At 52.8% G+C, this 17,128-nt stretch overlaps 1 protein-coding gene across 2 annotated transcripts; it reads left to right on the top strand.

Annotated features, from left to right (window-relative positions):
• The first annotated feature begins 1,473 nt into the window (after positions 1-1,473).
• Positions 1,474-16,565, top strand: GUSB (glucuronidase beta). 2 transcript variants are annotated; one of them, XM_029220607.1, is made up of 12 exons: positions 1,474-1,755; positions 3,208-3,393; positions 3,688-3,869; positions 4,029-4,171; positions 4,592-4,779; positions 5,475-5,627; positions 5,874-6,052; positions 6,135-6,281; positions 8,470-8,554; positions 10,551-10,727; positions 13,809-13,944; positions 15,768-16,187. In XM_029220607.1, exons 1-12 carry the CDS (start codon positions 1,543-1,545, stop codon positions 15,935-15,937), a joined length of 1,959 nt encoding a protein of 652 aa, XP_029076440.1. In that variant the 5' UTR covers positions 1,474-1,542; the 3' UTR covers positions 15,938-16,187. The 2 variants fall into 2 exon arrangements, with proteins under 2 accessions (XP_029076440.1, XP_029076441.1); XM_029220608.1 differs by lacking the exons at positions 1,474-1,755; positions 3,688-3,869; positions 4,029-4,171 and having other exon boundaries at positions 3,327-3,393; positions 15,768-16,565.
• The last annotated feature ends 563 nt before the right edge of the window (positions 16,566-17,128 follow it).

Raw genomic sequence — 17,128 nt, 5'->3', positions numbered from 1 at the left:
ATTAGTGGGGAAGGAAACTGGCCAATGGGCTTTACCCATCAGGATCTGGTCGTCAGGTTCAAACGTTCAGAAACCAAGTTATGTTGCAGAGCAACTAAGCCCGTGTGCCACAACTACTGAAGCTGCTCGCCCTAGAGCCTGCGCACTGCGACCGCAACTACTGAGCCCATGCGCCGCAACTACTGAAGCCCGCGCGCCTAGAGCCTGTGCTCCACAACAAGAGAAGCCACCGCAATAAGGAGCCCGCGAACCACAACGAAGAGTAGCCCCTGCTCTTGGCAACTAGAGAAAGCCTGCGTGCAGCAAGGAAAACCCAACGCAACCAAAAATAAAAAATTAAAATTAAAAAAAAAGAGGAAAATCAACTTGCACTAACTAAATATATATAGGTTGACTCGCAAATGGAAAATCAATTTATTAATTTATAGAAGCAGATCGACCTTTACTTATTTTTGCCCATTTGCTAGTTTTAAAAGGCTCATTGGTTTGATTCTGATTATAAAAATAATGCATGTTCATGATAGAAATTTTCAAAAAATCAGAAAATACGAAGAACAAAATGAAAATCATCTGTAACACCCATAATAACACTTTACAACTATCTAGATCTGTGTGGATATAATTTTAGCACTACTGGGATCATACTATATATACTTTTGCATCTTACTTTCTCTTATGTTTATATGGTAAGCATTTGGGGAAAAGAAAAACCTGTAGGCCTTGTCATTTCTTACAATATATTTATTTTTACCACCCTGGGAACTACTTTTTTTACGGCGTCAAGGTCCATTACCAGAAGGTTGCTTCGGTGAACATGAAATCAGAGCAAAAATTAATAAATTAAAAATAGAGTAATTGTACGAACAATTGCATCCAGGCCAGGTTACCTGTACCATAGACCCCCGCTCCTTGCATCTTTATGTGTGTATCCGCAATGCCAAGAGGGAGCGCCGGGCCCCTGGGTAGGGGTTCGGGGCCCAGGGGACCGCAGGTGGAAGCCCAGGGTCAAGGCTATAAGCCAGGTGGGCCTGCGCGAAAGTCACTAGGCATGTTGAGGCTTCGTCTGAGCTCACCGGTGTCCCGCAAGCATAAGCGAGTGGAGGTGTCCCAGGTCGGCCTCCTTGAAGCATCAGTGGTACCCCGGCCGTCTCCAGGTTTTCGCTGAGGCCCGCGGCCCTGGACCAGCCGCCCTGGGCGCGAGCAGCCGAGTATGGGAGGGCGAGGGAGGGCGAGGGAGGGCGGGGGAGGACGGAGGACGGCAGTGACCTCGCGGGCGCAGAGCCTGCGACCTCCGCCCTTCGGGGCCCGGGGTGGATCTCGGGCTCCCCGCTGGCCCTCCCCCGCCGCCGCCCTCCGTCAGGAAGGCGGGCCTGGAACGGCCTTGCGGGCGCGGGCCTCACGGGGTGCCTCCCGGCCGCGCAATCGCTTTCAACGAAGATGGCGCGGGGGCGGGACACGTGACTTCAGGCTCCACCCCGGCCCCGCCTCCCGCGCTCACGGCACCGGGCGGGGGACGCTGGCAGCTAGCGGCCCGCGGGAACCATGCTCCAGGGGTTGGCGGGCACCTGGGTCGTGGTCGGCGCGCTGCTCTGGGGCTGTGGGCTGGCGCTGCTGCAGGGCGGGATGCTCTACCCCCGGGAGAGCCGGTCGCGGGAGCGCAAGGAGCTGGACGGCCTCTGGAGGTTCCGCGCCGACTTCTCCCAGAACCGGCGTCAGGGCTTCGAGCAGCAGTGGTACCGGACGCCGCTGCGGGAGGTGCGGGCTCTGGGGACGGGGACCAGGGCAGGGAAGCTCCTGGAAGCCGGGTCGGGGGTGTGGGGAGCCTTCCCCTGAGCCCTCGGAACTGCCGGCCAGGAGGAGGTTAAAGATGGACGGGCCTGTGGGGGCGTGGGGTCGACCCACCTGGAGAGTGACCGGGAACGAGGAAATGGGCCGGCCCGATGTCGGTGGGGGAGGCGGAGCCGGAACAGTGTCCCGGCACCGACCTGGGGGCGGGTGGCCGCGCAGTGGCAGGAGGGGAGGCTTTGGACGTCTTGGGGCCTGCTCTGCCCTGGCAGGAAGGACCTTGGGTTCCAAGGTTCAGGTAGAGGATGGGGCTTGGCATCCAGCTGAGGATGCCCCTCTAGGCCTCCCCTCTGGCTTGGATCGTGTGGGCTGAGAACTGGAGCAGGGGCAGGCCTGTGTGCCCATCCGACACTCACCTCACTTAGATCCTCTTTTTAAAGTCTTTGCCGCCCAGCCCTCATCAGCGGAGGAAGAAAGGGGCGGGCGGGAGCTGGTGCCAGGCACTTCTTGCGCAACTCAGAGTTTCCTCAGCAAAGCGGCCCGTGCGCCCCGGCCAGCCTTCCTCCCTCCCTGGGGCAGTCAGTTGGTCGTCTTCCTCTTAGTCAGGGTCTAGATTGACTTTGCAGATCCTTCTTGCCCTAGCCTGGTTGTGGCCATAGGCTCACCCCATTCCATGGAGATCCTGGTGCCTGCTGCCCGCTACCCTGAGAAAGAACTTATGGCCTCACCAGACCTTGGACACAAAGCATCCTAGCAGTTGGTCTCTCATCAGCAAGTTATCCATCCATTCATCCAATATTTGTTGAGTCCTTACTATGTGGCAGGGCTTGTGCCAGAAGCTGGGCAGACAGCTGTGAGGGACAGGAAATCCCTGCTTCCTTGAAGGTCACGTGTGTCTTCAGGAAGCTCTTCCCCAGGCTGCTTCCAGACTCACTGAGCTCTCTGCCCCACTCCTGCCTTGCCTTCTCCCTGAGGTGTTCAAGGGTGCGGAGGTTCAGGGGATTCCCTGCGGGGCTCAGATTCACCTGGTTCTGCCGGGACGTCCAGAGGTCGTATCTCAGGGGCCCTGGCCCCTAAGATAGTCCCCTGCCATGCTCCACGCTCTCTTCGTAGAGCTGCTCACCTGGCAGCAGAGGCCTTGTTCACTCTTTCATTCCCAGCGCCTAAAACAGCATGTAGGTGTTCACTGTGCACCACTGAGTGAGTGAGTGAGTGCGTGCGTGATTGGGTCTGCTTCATGGAGTCGCGAAAATTAAATGAGTCCGTAAAAGACATTGGTCAGTTGCTGGTGGGGTGGCCTGGAATCCGGGAGGGTCTGGGAGAAGTCATCTCGTCCAGCTTCTTCCTGTAAGTGGGGTTGCTGGGGAGGGCCCCTTAGCTTCCCAGGTGATCTGGACCTGATTCCGGTCCTTGTCTCCTCAGTCGGGCCCCAGCTTGGACATGCCGGTTCCCTCCAGCTTCAACGACGTGGGCCAGGATGGGCGGCTGAGGAGCTTCGTTGGCTGGGTGTGGTATGAACGGGAGGCCACCCTGCCCCAGCGATGGACCGAGGACCTGGGCACAAGAGTGGTGCTGAGGATCGGCAGCGCCCACTACTACGCCATCGTGGTCAGTGCAGCGAGCGGCAGGCGGAGCGAGTAGGGTGCCTGGCTCCCAGCCGTCACCTGGCAGCCTGCCTCCTGCGGTGCCCTTGGGGTGGGGGGCACACTCATGCTCCGCACTGGGGTTTGTGCCCTGTGTGGGGAGGGTGGCCTCATCTATTCCCCCAGAGCTCCCTCCCTCCACCTCTGAGGCGGGTGGCAGCTGGCAGCCCGTCCCACCCGCTCCCCCCATACTGCACTTCTACGTGAGGGAGCACCTGAGATGGCAGGGCCCCCTCCTCATATATCCCTGTGTCTGCAGTGGGTGAATGGGGTCCATGTGGCAGAGCACGAGGGGGGCCATCTCCCCTTCGAGGCTGACGTCAGCAGGCTGGTCCAGAGTGGGCCCCTGTCCTCCTGCCGCATCACCATCGCCATCAACAACACGCTCTCCCCCAACACCCTGCCGCCAGGGACCATCCTGTACAAGACGGACACCTCCAAGTGAGCAGCACCTCACCCCCCTCCCCGCTCTGCCCAGTGGTCTTCCCGTCAGGGGCAGGGTGGCCTTAACAGAGGTGAGGCCCTGGCTCCGGGAGGCCAGGGAGACGTGTGAGCTGAGGTCGAAGGACCCAGGGCAAGGCCACTGTCCTCCCATCCTAGGTACCCCAAGGGTTACTTTGTCCAGAACACAAACTTTGACTTCTTCAATTACGCGGGACTGCATCGGACTGTGCTCCTCTACACCACGCCTACCACCTACATTGATGACATCACCGTCACCACCGACGTGGACCAAGACACTGGTGAGGCTCCTGGCAGGGTCTGCCGTCAGCCAGGCCCCCAGCGGCTTTGTTCCCTGTTTGGAAAGATCCCCTAGGAGAAAGACTGTCCCATCCACCTCAGCAGCTGGAATCCAGCCTGTCCGAGCTGGCAGGGGCTGTGGAAATCACCCATCTGCTCTGACTTCACTTTGGGAGGAAGCGGGGCTTGCCTCAAATCATAGCTCGTGGTGAATAACAGCCCAGGATGCAGGAGAACCCCATGTCCCTTCCCCACTGTGCCACCCTCACTTTATCTCCCCTCACTGCAGATTAAGCTCAAAAAATAAACGGCTGTCAGCTAGGGGCTCCTCAGAAAGGTGGCCTCAGGGCGCTCTCATCTGTGTGACCCCAGGTCACATCCCTTCCTTTTCTCTCTTGTCTGATCTGTCTTGTCTCCTGCAGGGCTGGTGAATTACCAGATCGTTGTCCAGGGCAGTGAGCACTTCCAGCTGGAAGTGTGTCTTCTGGATGAGGAAGGCACGGTCGTGGCCAAGGGGACTGGGGGCCGGGGCCAGCTGCAGGTGCCCAGTGCCCACCTCTGGTGGCCGTACCTGATGCACGAATACCCTGCCTACCTGTACTCGTTGGAGGTAATGGTGGTGAGGACTGGGCTGTGGGAGGCCTTTTCCCCCCATCCAGCAGCTCTGGCTTCAGCAGGCATGGTCCTCTGATCTTCCCAGTCAGTTGGATTGAAGAGTCCCCAGCCTGCTTTTTTCCAGCCCTTGGTGGGGAGGCCCAGTTTGAAGAGCAGGCCCCAGGGGCAGGGTGGGCAAAAGTTCCTTCTTTTTTAAATTTTTAATTTTTTTACATCTTTATTGGAGTATAATTGCTTTACGATGGTGTGTCAGTTTCTGCTTTATAACAAAGTGAATCAGTTGTACACATACATATATCCCTGTGTCTCCTCCCTCTTGCATCTCCCTCCCACCCTCCCTATCCCACCCCTCTAGGTGGTCACAAAGCACCGAGCTGATCTCCCTGTGCTATGCGGCTGCTTCCCACTAGCTATCTATTTTACGTTTGGTAGTGTGTATATGTCCATGCCACTGTCTCACTTCATCCCAGCTTACCCTTCCCCCTCCCCGTATCCTCAAGTCCATTCTCTAGTAGGTCTGCATAAAAGTTCCTTCTTGTTCATGGCGGATGCCTGTACTTCCTGCATCTCTCTACCTGCTGTTCCAGAGGTGGGCTGCCGTGGTTTGCAGGGAGCCATCCTGCCGAAGTGCGGGCTGCGTTGTGTTCAGGCCATCCAGGATGCCTCATGCCCAGTGCTTGGCTTTTGCAGGTGAAGCTGACCGCACAGACGGCTGCTGGGTTTGTGTCTGACTTCTACACCCTGCCCGTGGGGATCCGTACTGTGGCTGTCACACAGAGCCAGTTCCTCATCAACGGGAAGCCTTTCTATTTCCACGGGGTCAACAAGCATGAGGATGCAGACGTGAGTTGGGGCTCCTGAGTCCCTGTGGGGGGCCATTTCTCGCCATCCCTTCCTCCGCATCCCTTGAAGTGGTTGAGGGCAGCTCAGAGCAGTTAAGCAAACCGCTCAAAACCACTGCCCGATGGGGCCTGTGCTTGGCCTGGATAGCGGGCTAACAGGGTGACTCTGAGGGGCCCAGCTCTAGTAGGAAGGGCATCTTCAACGGGGACAGGGGGCAGGGGCTCACTCTGCTGTGCTGTCCCCTAGATCCGAGGGAAGGGCTTTGACTGGCCGCTGCTGGTGAAGGACTTCAACCTGCTTCGCTGGCTGGGCGCCAATGCCTTCCGCACCAGCCACTACCCCTACGCAGAGGAGGTGATGCAGCTCTGCGACCGCTATGGGATCGTGGTCATCGACGAGAGTCCCGGAGTGGGCATCGTGCTGGCGTGAGTGCCTGCCAGCCGCACAGCGCAGCCCGCCCAGCTTGGCGCCCTGTGACCCGCTCCCTTTCCTCCCCCGGCCCCGCAGCCAGAGCTACAGCAACGTGTCTCTGCAGCACCACCTGGAGGTGATGGAGGAGATGGTCCGCAGGGACAAGAATCACCCGTCTGTTGTGATGTGGTCTGTGGCCAACGAGCCTGCTTCCTTCCTGAAACCAGCTGGTTACTACTTTAAGTGAGTGCCTCTGCCTTCCCCGGGTCAGGGGTGAGACCTCAGACCTCTGGCCCAGCTCAGCCTCGGCTGGTAGCTGCAGGAGAGCTGCAGTGGGCCCTGGGGTGGGCGTGGGCTGTGAGAGGGTCAGCACCTGCTCCCAGCCCAGGTACATCCATACCTGGTCAGTTCAGGGGACCAAGTACCCACCCACCCGGATTGTGATTTCAACCCAGTGTCTCCTTGACACACCTGAAATGAAATCCAGAGTTAACCTAACCCACTTACACACATAACTTCAAATTAAGAAAGAAAAAATATAGTGACGTGGCCTAACCGTAGTATAAGGGAGTCATTTGTAAAATAATCCGTGAGTGCATGGGCCTGACTCCCCAGAGGATGCAGTGAAGGGGTCAGGAGCTTGCATCTAGATGTGGCATCTCCCTGAAAGCACAGCTACAAAAGCTGATGACGGGGGCTGGAAAGCATAGTTGGTGACTCTGATACCGTGAGCAGCGTTTTCTTCAGTGCTGCCCTCTTCTAAAACACTGAGCCACCCCAGGTAAAGTTGCAACCAAAACCAAGTATAGTCTTCCCTCGATTTTTATGGTATCTCCATTCCTGGGAAATTTAGTGCGTGTTAAAACTGCACAAAACCACTTTGTGATGCTTCGGGTTCATCTGTAAAGGGGAATTAAGCTTTATAACGCCGTCTTACCAAGGCATGTAATTATAAACAGGTTTGAAATGACGTGCATGTTCTAACCATTCTAAGTTACATTGTTGGACGGGACCAGGCCATCTAAAGTTCATGGTCCGTTCACTGAATGCCAGTAGCTCCCCCCATCCCCCAGGCATTGCTGTGGACAGAAATCCCACTTAGGGGTCATCTCCCCGCCCTGGGCTGGCTCCCCTCGGGGTGTTCCTTGGTTCCTTCTCTTTCTTAATGGTCATGCAGTTGTAGTGTAGCCTGGAGAAGGGAATTATTTCACTTCCTGTGGAGGCAGCAGAGGCCATGGAAATACTCCCTGAGGCAGACACTGCCTGCATCCCAGTGTCCCAGATGGAGGCTCTGAGGAGTGGACCCACCCGGGTGAAGCTGAGCTCCGGACACACAGCCCCAGAGCACGTGGCACAGGGATGTTGAGCCAGGCTGGTGGACGGAATTTTTTCTGTGAACGTGAAAGGATGATAAGCTTCCAGGAGCAGGTGCCTGAGGTTTCCTGTGAACCTTTTTGGGAGGTGCGGAGAAGGAGAGGCTTGATTTGGGAGCAGTGGGGATGGGGCAGGATGTAAGTAGGGCTGCCTGGGCCGGAGGTGCTCAGCTGGGCTTTGAAGCTCCCCAGGTGACAGACAGGCTGTTTCGGACAGTGGGTTAGGGACTTGCAGGTCGCAGGGCACCGTTCTGGCCTGTGGAAACCACAGCCTTCGAGTGAGAAGAGTTATAATGGGGGGGGGGCGGTGTCAAGGAAAAGAAAACCAGCTGTGAGGAAATAGAAGAGGAAAATAGGCTTAAACAGTGAGTGAGGGTGACCTGCGCTGGGGAGGCTGAGCCCTGACCGCAGACCAGCCCCTCTGTTGGGAAGCATCCTCTCGCCACCCCTCCTTGGTTAGCAGGACTCAGTGTAAATGCCGTGTCTTCAGAGAGGCTGTGCTGACAGTCTGGTCTCGGGGATGTGCCGCCTTACGGTCTCATAGAACCCCGTGCTTCCCCTTCATCATTCCCGCCAGCGCTTGTAATTTGTTACATTCGCCCGTGTGGCTTCGCTCCATGGAGCTTCATGGCTGTTTAAGTTTCTAGTGAGTGCCCAGCGCACAGCCTGCCTCCCAGCCCCCGACTTACGTGCTAAGTTAATATCCATCCTAATCCACACCCCGTCCTATTTTCAAGAGCTTCGCCAGAGATGCAGAGCCCAGCTTTTGGCAGTGCCCAGCCCAAGGACCTCTGCTCTGTGCCTCCCGCCCCTGGAGGATGGCCTCTCCTCTGGGAGGGGTGGGGGACTAGGAACTGGGGAGGAAGGAGGAAAGAATGATGTCAGGGAACGTGATGCCTAGAAGAACGTGTCTGCTTACCTGAAATACACTGGAAGGCAGGGAGGAGAGCGGTGTCTTGGGGGTCTTTTTGGCTGGGAAGATGAGAAGGAGAGGATGCGGGATGAGAGTCCTCCCTGGACTGACTGACGGTGCCGTGTCTTCTGCCCTCCGTGGACAGGACGCTGATTGCCCACACCAAAGCCTTGGACCCCTCCCGGCCCGTGACCTTTGTGACCAACTCCAACTATGAAGCAGACCTGGGGGTGAGCCTGGGGGTCTCCATGCCACGTCTCCCCTCTGCCTGTCCTCTCATCCTGCCCGGATGCTTGCTGACATGAGCCGCTGGGAGGGACCACAGCAGCCAGTCCACCCATTTCCATAGATGGTCTTTAGGTTAAAGAGGACTGCCCGTTGACTTGCCAGGCAGTGTGGCTTCTTGAATCTAAGGAGGCTGGGCACAGGGAGGGCAAATTCATTCTCCGTTCAGACTCACCAGTTTTTATGCCCCTCAGTTTAATAGGCTCAGAAAAGGGTAGAGGTTTAAGGGAGCCTAAAGTCATCATCGTCCCGTTTCTCAAACCTGGCTGATCGTCAGAACCACTAAGGGAAGCTTTCTGAAAGTGTAGATATCTGGATTCTGAGATTCTGATTTAGTAAAGTCCAGGGTGGGAATCTGAGTTTTTAAAAAACTCCTCAGTGATTCCAGTCATCAACCCAGCTTTGGGAACCGGACTAGACTAGACTAGATCCAGACCCTGGGATTGAGAATCAAAGGAACAGGCTCACACAGCCGGCCAGACCCCACGGCCACCCTCGCGGTCCCTGGGCGCAGCAGCCCCTCGGAAGCCGTGTTGAGTTGCACGGAAGCTGTAAAACATGGGAGCGAGAAGATGCTCCTCCGCTAGAGAACTGAGGCCAGTACTTAAAAGTGCTCCAGAGAGAGAAATCATGTAAAGGAGAAAGAATGGATGAGAAAACCTATGCACAAGTATAAATTGTGAGCACTGTCATTTTGACATGGATGGGACAGTTTGTAGCCCTGGTGTTCCTGTGCCATCCCTCGACAACACCCCCTTGAAGGAGTGCGAAGACTGTGGTCAAATACCAGTGTGACACAGGCAGACCTGGACTTTCTCAGAGCCTAAGTGATGTCCCTTCCCATTCTAGTGGGCAGGGGAGCCTCTGCCGGTCCCCCCAGAAGGTTGCCAGGCTCACCTGGCGGGGTGTGTGAGCCATGGTCATGGTCATGTGCCCACCCAGAGGCACCACTTTGCACCTGAGTCTTTCCGCCACCAGTTCGGAAAGGTGCCGAGGTCACTTGGGAAAGACGGACCACGACAGTCACAGTGCAGGCTTTGGAGGTGGGTGTGGGTTCAGGTGAGCTTTGCTGCCCACTGAGCACCACACTGTTCAGATTCGAGGCAGTCCCGCCCCATCATCTGGGCTACCCTCCTAGGAGGGAATTTTCCAGCCACTTTATGGCCCACAGTACTTGCTCAGGAAGGTGAATCAAGAGGCTTTGTGAGGAGAAAAACTGCCTTTGTCCCTTAGTTGGGAACACTTCTCCAGGGCCAGGGGGACAGCCAGTGACAGGAGCACAACCTAAAGAGGAACACAGTCGGGTTGGGATGGGCCCTGGGCTCCCACTGGGGCCAGCGTGCTGGGCACCCTCCCCTGAGCCCAGCTGCAGCCAGATTGGGGGCACCAGCCCAGAGTTAAGAGACTTGTTCGATTCAGGTCTTTTCTAACCCCACGTCCTATACGTGTGAGCATCCAACTCATTTCTTTTTTAAAATTAATTAATTTTATTTTTGGCTGTGTTGGGTCTTCGTTGCTGCACACGGGCTTTCTCTAGTTGCGGCGAGCGGGGGCTACTCTTCGTTGCGGTGTGCGGGCTTCGCATCGCAGTGGCTTCTCTTGTTGCGGAGCACGGGCTCTAGGCGCATGGGCTTCAGTGGTTGTGGCACGTGGGCTCAGTAGTTGTGGCTCGTGGGCTCTAGAGCGCAGGCTCAGTAGTTGTGGCACACGGGCTTAGTTACTCCACAGCATGTGGGATCTTCCCAGACCAGGGCTCGAACCAGTGTCCCCTCCATTGGCAGGCGGATTCTTAGCCACTGCGCCACCAGGGAAGTCCCCTAACTCATTTCTGTGTCCCCTTCTTACCTCCTGTGCCAGAAGTGCTGCCCCCCTGCCCAAGTATAAGTCCGAACGCTATCCTACACTCTCCTGGTTCGTGAACATGTTTTAACACTCTTCCAGGTGCCTTATGTGGACGTCATCTGTGTGAACAGTTACTACTCCTGGTATCATGACTACGGGCACATGGAAGTGATTCAGCTGCAGCTGGCAACCCAGTTTGAGAGCTGGTATAAGACCTACCAGAAGCCAATTATTCAGAGCGAGTACGGAGCAGAAACCATCACAGGGTTTCACGAGGTAAGTAGTGTAGACATTCGAGTTATTTTTTCGCTCTCTTGGACAGTGATGTCATTCACTGCCCCAGGCTAGAAAGGTGCCTCCTTCCCGGTCCCTCACTTGTCCTGATGACCTCCTATAGCTCACCAGGCTCACCTTAACCTACACCTCCACATGGCTGCCCTGGGCTCAGCCTCTGCCTCACTTGAGTGGTCCTCAGACAGCCTCCCACTAGCTGGCCAAATGGTCTTTGGAACAAATCCAAACCTTGGGAGTCCCGTCACTGGCTTCTCCTGGCCCACAGGACGAAGCCCTAATCTGTGGTCAGGGCTGTCAACACCCTTTGCCCTGTGCCATCTCCCAGGCCTTCATCCTCCTTTGCCTTCAGTCCTGGACCCTGGCCTGTTTTCACTGTGCTCACTGGCCTCTGCTCTGGCTTGGCCTGTTCCTTCTACCTAGAATGCCCTTCTTAGCACCATAATCATCAACTAATGGATTCTGTTTTGTTTTTTTTAAGGGATTATTTATTTATTTACTTGTGTATTTATGTATGTATGTATGTATTTATTTATTTTGGGCTGCATTGGGTCTTTGTTGCACCGCGGGCTTTCTCTAGTTGTGGCAAGCGGGGGCTACTCTTAGTTGCGGTGCACGGGCTTCTCATTGTGATGGCTTCTCTTGTTGTGGGGCACGGGCTGTAGGCACACAGGCTCAGTAGTTGTGGCGTGTGGGCTCAGTAGTTGTGGCTCGCGGGCTCTAGAGCACAGGCTCGGTAGTTGTGGCGCACGGGCTTAGTTGCTCCGCAGCATGTGGGATCTTCCCGGACCTGGGCTCGAACCCATGTCTCCTGCATTGGCAGGTGGATTCCTAACCATTGCACCACCAGGGAAGCCCAACTAATGGATTCTTACTCAGCATTTGAGCCTCAGCTTAGGTGGCCCCTCTTTGGTGAGGTTTACCCCACCTGCCCGGGCAGAGGAAACTCTTCCCCCTGCTCCGTCTCTGTCTCAGCATTTCTCACTGTGCACTGTCATGATCTCTTTGGCTCTCTCCTTGACCAGACCGAGGGCTCCAGGAGGGAGACTAAATCCTATTTATCGTTGCTTCCCAAGCACTCAGCAGGGTCCGGCACACAGCGGGTGCTAACTGATACTTGTTAAGGCAATGAGTGAGATCTTGGAGCAAGATTTTGGTTTTGGGGGGAGTTTTTTTTTTTGGCTGCGTTGCACGGCATGCAGGATCTTAGTTCCTCGACCAGGGATTGAACCCACACCCCCTGCATTGGAAGCATGGAGTCTTAACCACCGGACCACCAGGGAAGTCGTTGGAGCAAGGTTTAATCACTAGCTTTTTCTCCTTGTTTTGTCCATTTCCTCACCAAAGATAGGCTGTTTTGTCTTGTGGGGATTGTTTTCATGTGGATTCTTGAACCCCAGCCAGCTGACACTCACCTGTCACAACGGCTGGGGTTCCTTGTTGACACATTTCTTCATTTGCTGATCCTTAGTAGGTTGAACAGTAACCCAAATGGACTCCCTTATTCTGTTCACACCCTTAAATTCATCTTGCCTACACAGAGTGCCACTTGGACAGACTGCTAATGTAGGGGGAAGTATCTTATAAAGACAAAGTATGTACATTTGTCCTCCCTCTTTGAAAAGGTGACCAACTCCGAATTTTTAACAAATTCTGAAAAGGACTTCCCTGGTGGTCCAGTGGTTAAGACTTCCCCTTCCAATGTAGGGGGTGTGGGTTCGATCTCTGGTCCAGGAGCTAAGATCCCACATGCCTCCCGGCCAAGAAACCAAAACATAAAACAGAAGCAGTATTGTAACAAATTCAATAAAGATTTTTTTTAAAAAAGGGAAATTCTGAAAGAGTCTGGGTCAGCACTCTCTGATAGTGCCTTTGTGGTGATGGAAATGTTCTAGACCTGCACCGTCCAGAACGGGAGCCACTGCCACGTGTGACTTTTGAGGACTTGGAACGTGACTAGCGTGACTGATGTAGCTTAAAGTAGTTTTAAATTTAAATAACCTCGTGTGGCTAGCGTTAGACAAGGCAGGGTCATTTCCATTAAAACACAGAAGGAACTCGACATCTTGCCCTGCCCTCAAATCCTGCTTTGGAACTGCAGCAAAACAGGGCTCAGTGGTACAGTCGTATCTTCGGTGTATAGTAGCTTTCACTGTTGTCGTTCTGTATCTTTTTTTTTTTTTGGCTGTGCCACGAGGCATACAGTATCTTAGTTCCCCGACCAGGGATCGAACCTGTGCCCCCTGCAGTGGTGCAGTGGAAGCACAGCGTCTTAACCACTGGACTGCCAGGGAAGTCCCTATAATAGCATTTTTTTCCTATAATAGCATTTTTATTTATTTATTTATTTATTTTGGCTGTGCCAGGCCCTAGTTGTGGCACTCGGGATCTTTAGTTGTGGTATATGGGATCTAGTTCCCTGACCCTATCTTTCTAGTTTGTCACTTTGTCTCCAACGCCGGCCATATAAGCAGATACTAAATAATTATTTGTTGAATGGATGAATGGGCTAAACAGCAGCTACTTACCCAGAAGAGATACAGATGAATCTGAGGCGAGTTAAATCTGAGTCACACTAGTTCTCAAAGTATGCACTGGCAGCTACTTCAAACTTGAGTTTTAAATTTATTATCCAGAGACATACTTTTACTCCTAGTGTAGTTCAGCTTTAAGACTGCACTGGGGAATAGAGATGTTAAAGATAAAGCAAATATTAAATTCTGTTTATGGGAATTCCCTGGTGGTCCAGTGGTTAGGACTTGGCACTTTCACTGCCGAGGGCCCCAGTTCAATCCCTGGTCAGGGAACTAAGATCCTGCGTGCCACGCAGTGTGGCCAAAAAAACCCAGTTACTAATTAAGGTGTTTTGTTTTTTTGTTTTTTTTTTTTTACCCTGGGCTATGTCATACCCTGGCTGTGTCCCTACACCAGCATCAGCAAGTCCTGCAGTCACTATAGCCCACCATGAGGACAGATATTTTGGTCATCACGTGGATCTTTATTTTTATCTAACATTTACAGTCCTGCTTGTTCTGAGTCCTAAATTCTCTTTGCCTTGACTTCCAGGACCCACCTCTGATGTTCAGTGAAGAGTACCAGAAAGGCCTGCTTGAGCAGTATCACGTGGTTCTGGATCAAAAACGAAAAGAATATGTGGTTGGAGAGCTCATCTGGAATTTTGCTGATTTTATGACTGACCAGTGTAAGTGGCAGTTCGGTGCATGGAATGTACTGCTTCTCCTTTTTTCAGGTTGGCATTTTAGTTCAGGACGTTTGGTTGTAAGAACCCTGGAAACAAGAAGGGGGAAAGCTGATGTAATCAATGCAGGCTACATAGAGGATTCCCTAGGAAAAGTAAGTTGCTTTTAGCAAGCAGCCATCACTTGCTGGCTGCCTAAATCATTTTAAGGTAAACAAGCAAATGGGAGAGGCTACCGTCTCAAGGCAGAGGTGGCTAGCTTACCTCTGTGTTTCACCACAGTATGAGGAAAAAGTGGACCTCGTACTGGATTTATTTGTGGGATATACTCATTATTCCAGAATAAGGTACAAAGCCCGAGGAACTTCAGATATTTCAGTCTGTTTTATATTATTCACTTATAAAAGGCAAGTTTGCCAAATACAGGTTAAGTGTCAAAAGGTTTTGAATGTGGGAGTGTTTAAAAGCTTTCAAGGTGAATACGACCTGTACTTTCTCAAGTGGGGATAATGAGGGCTACTTCACAAAAGTTCCAAATGAGTTTCCCATTTCTTTCTATCCCTCTAGGTAACTAGCTTCTTGATATACCATAAACTTAGGATAGCAATCTGGGGAGGAAGGGAAGGATTTGGTAGTAGTGGGAATTACATTACATTGCTTATGGGGAAAGACAGGTTTTTAGAAGGTTAAAGGTTTGTTTTGATATATTTTTATTTATTTATTTGGTTGCACCGGATCTCAGTTGTGGCAGGCAGGCTCCTTTGTTGCAGCTCGCTGGCTCCTTAGTTGTGGCATGCGAACTCTTAGTTGCAGCATGCATGTGGGATCTAGTTCCCTGACCCGGCATCAAACCCGGGCCCCCTGCATTGGGAGCACGGAGTCTTAACCACTGTGCCACGAGGGAAGTCCCTAGAAGATTAAGGTTTAATTAAAAATCCGAATGGGAGAGGTGAAGAAAAAAAGAGAGAGCATGAGCCTCCACTCTGCTTTTGGCAAATGAGATTAACAGCTCCTGGAAATAAGCTTGGATGGAAGTCTAGTTTTGTGACTAGGTGCACTGCTTCGCATAGTAAGGAATTAGCTGTGTGACCTTGTACAAGGTACCTACCTTTTCACAAGCCTGTAAAGTGGGGCTAACGCCTACCACCTTGCAGGTTGACACAGGGATTCCATTTGATGAAGCGCTTGGCACAGTGCCTGGCGTTTGCTTTTCGTGGAAGAAATTATTGTTGTCTTGAGCTTTTCAGTGGGAAAGACCTGCTTTCCATTTAACAGAAGCGGTGGTTTCTCTAGGAGATGGAGGGGTTCGCTGGGAGTGTAGCTGCTCCTTTCCCAGCTCCAGCTCTGGCGGACTTGCCACCAGGGATGGGGACCCAGCTGAAAGTCTGCCCAGCGGGACTTTAAAATCTACGAGTAGCTCCCTCTTAGGCGCCTGTGACTGGTCAAGTCTCTGGCTCCCACTAGCACAGTTGTCTCCTCAGAGAGGCGCAAGCCTTTCCAAGGGGAACTTTGTCTCAGCCCTGCTCCAGTTACCAGGCAGGTGGGTACCCATAATGTCTTAAACCTTATTTTGCAAGTAAAAGATAAATAATTTTGGATTACTTCCCTAACAGAAGAAAAATTAACACGCCAGGGAGCTAAGTGTTTTTGGGGAGCAGTGGTATTTAAATCTTTAACCCGTTAAGGGGCCACTTCATCAGATACCACTTCAGACCAAGCATCTCTAAACCATGAGGACCTCTCTGTTTAGTGCCCAGCTTGGCTCCAGGCTGGTTGTGACTTGGCCCATCAGAAGTCATCTGAAATACCTTTTGCCTTGTTTTTAGCACCACAGAGGCCGATAGGGAATAGAAAAGGGATCTTCACTCGTCAGAGACAACCGAAAAGTGCAGCATTCCTGTTGCGAGAGAGATACTGGAAACTTGCCAATGAAACCAAGTGCCACCGGTCAGCTGTGAAGTCACAGTGCGTGGGAAACAGCCCGTTTACTTTTTAAGCAAGAACTACCTCTCTGCCGACCAGGGCTCTGTCAGCCCCTCCTTCCCAAGTAGGGGGCGACTTCCACAGGACACAGAGCAAGCGCTTCCTGGACTGTGCATGGCAGACCGGGAAGTTTTCTGGTCTGGATTTTGTGGTCATTTGCTAGAAGGGAACGTTAGAGGTGAAAATAAAGGCTTTTGTAGTATGAGAGTAAAGAGTTGGCTTAAAAGCGACCATCCGTAAATTCAATGATGTGTACTGCTGAAGCATCGGAAATGGTTTTTCTGTGTCAGGCTGTTTTCATGGCCTTAACCGAGTATGGAGTCTTGAGAAACCTCTGCTTCAGCACTCGCCACAGTCAGAGTCGCTGGTTACAGACTGTGTGCTGCCACAGGAACAGCCCTGCCGCTTTGGGGCCACCTGTGCTCAGATGCCACCTGTGCTTTAGGCCGGCCTCGACTTGAGTGGGTGACAGTAAAAGACAAGTGCTAGTAACTCCACAGATAAGCCGAAGTCCCAGCACATTCACAGAAAGTAGTATCATGCTGGAATAATGCACAAGGTTGAGGTACCAGTTTCCAGAGTTAAGCTGACACGTAAGCATAAGAACGGTAAGAGTTGAGGAATGTCAGAATTGGAAGGGAGCTGAGAGGTTACCAGTTCTTCTGGGATGTTCTTCCAACCTCAGCCATAGTTCTTTCTGGACTGAGAGGGATAGATGGGCGTAGAAGCCCACTGGGCCATCACAGCTGACTTCAGTGAATGTGATGAGGCCTCTTTAAACGGGCTGGGCCTGCAGACAAGTAGGACAGGCTTTTGTACCTCTGGGTGACGCCACCCGCTCTGCTCCTGAGGATGGTCTTTCCTTATGGAATCTTTCCTTCTCCTCCTCCTCTTCCACAGGCTCCATTAAGGCAAGTAAGGCACATTGTTTGTAAGAGTTCAGTGTTCATCTATCTTGGTTTAAAGCTGAAAGCTTTGGAAAAATACTGTCCAATCAAATAGAAGACCATGAAACAATACAATTCTTAATACAGAGCTTGATCCACTTCACTTGCGGGGGATTTCACATCTCAGCACATGCCCTTTTTTACCCTTCCTTTCCAAGCTCCGTGAAAGGAACAGTACAGATAATTTAACCTCATTTTAGTGGCCGTCTTTAGACCATCTTTAAGAAATGAGAGTGTAGTCAGTTCAAATAATAAGT

This window comes from Monodon monoceros, unplaced genomic scaffold (assembly GCF_005190385.1).
Source record: "Monodon monoceros isolate NGI ecotype Baffin Bay Population unplaced genomic scaffold, NGI_Narwhal_1 Super_Scaffold_13, whole genome shotgun sequence".
NCBI classification, from domain to species: Eukaryota; Metazoa; Chordata; class Mammalia; order Artiodactyla; family Monodontidae; genus Monodon; species Monodon monoceros.
The sequence above is the reverse complement of the archived record's forward strand: the minus strand, read 5'-3'. Positions and strand labels throughout refer to the sequence as shown.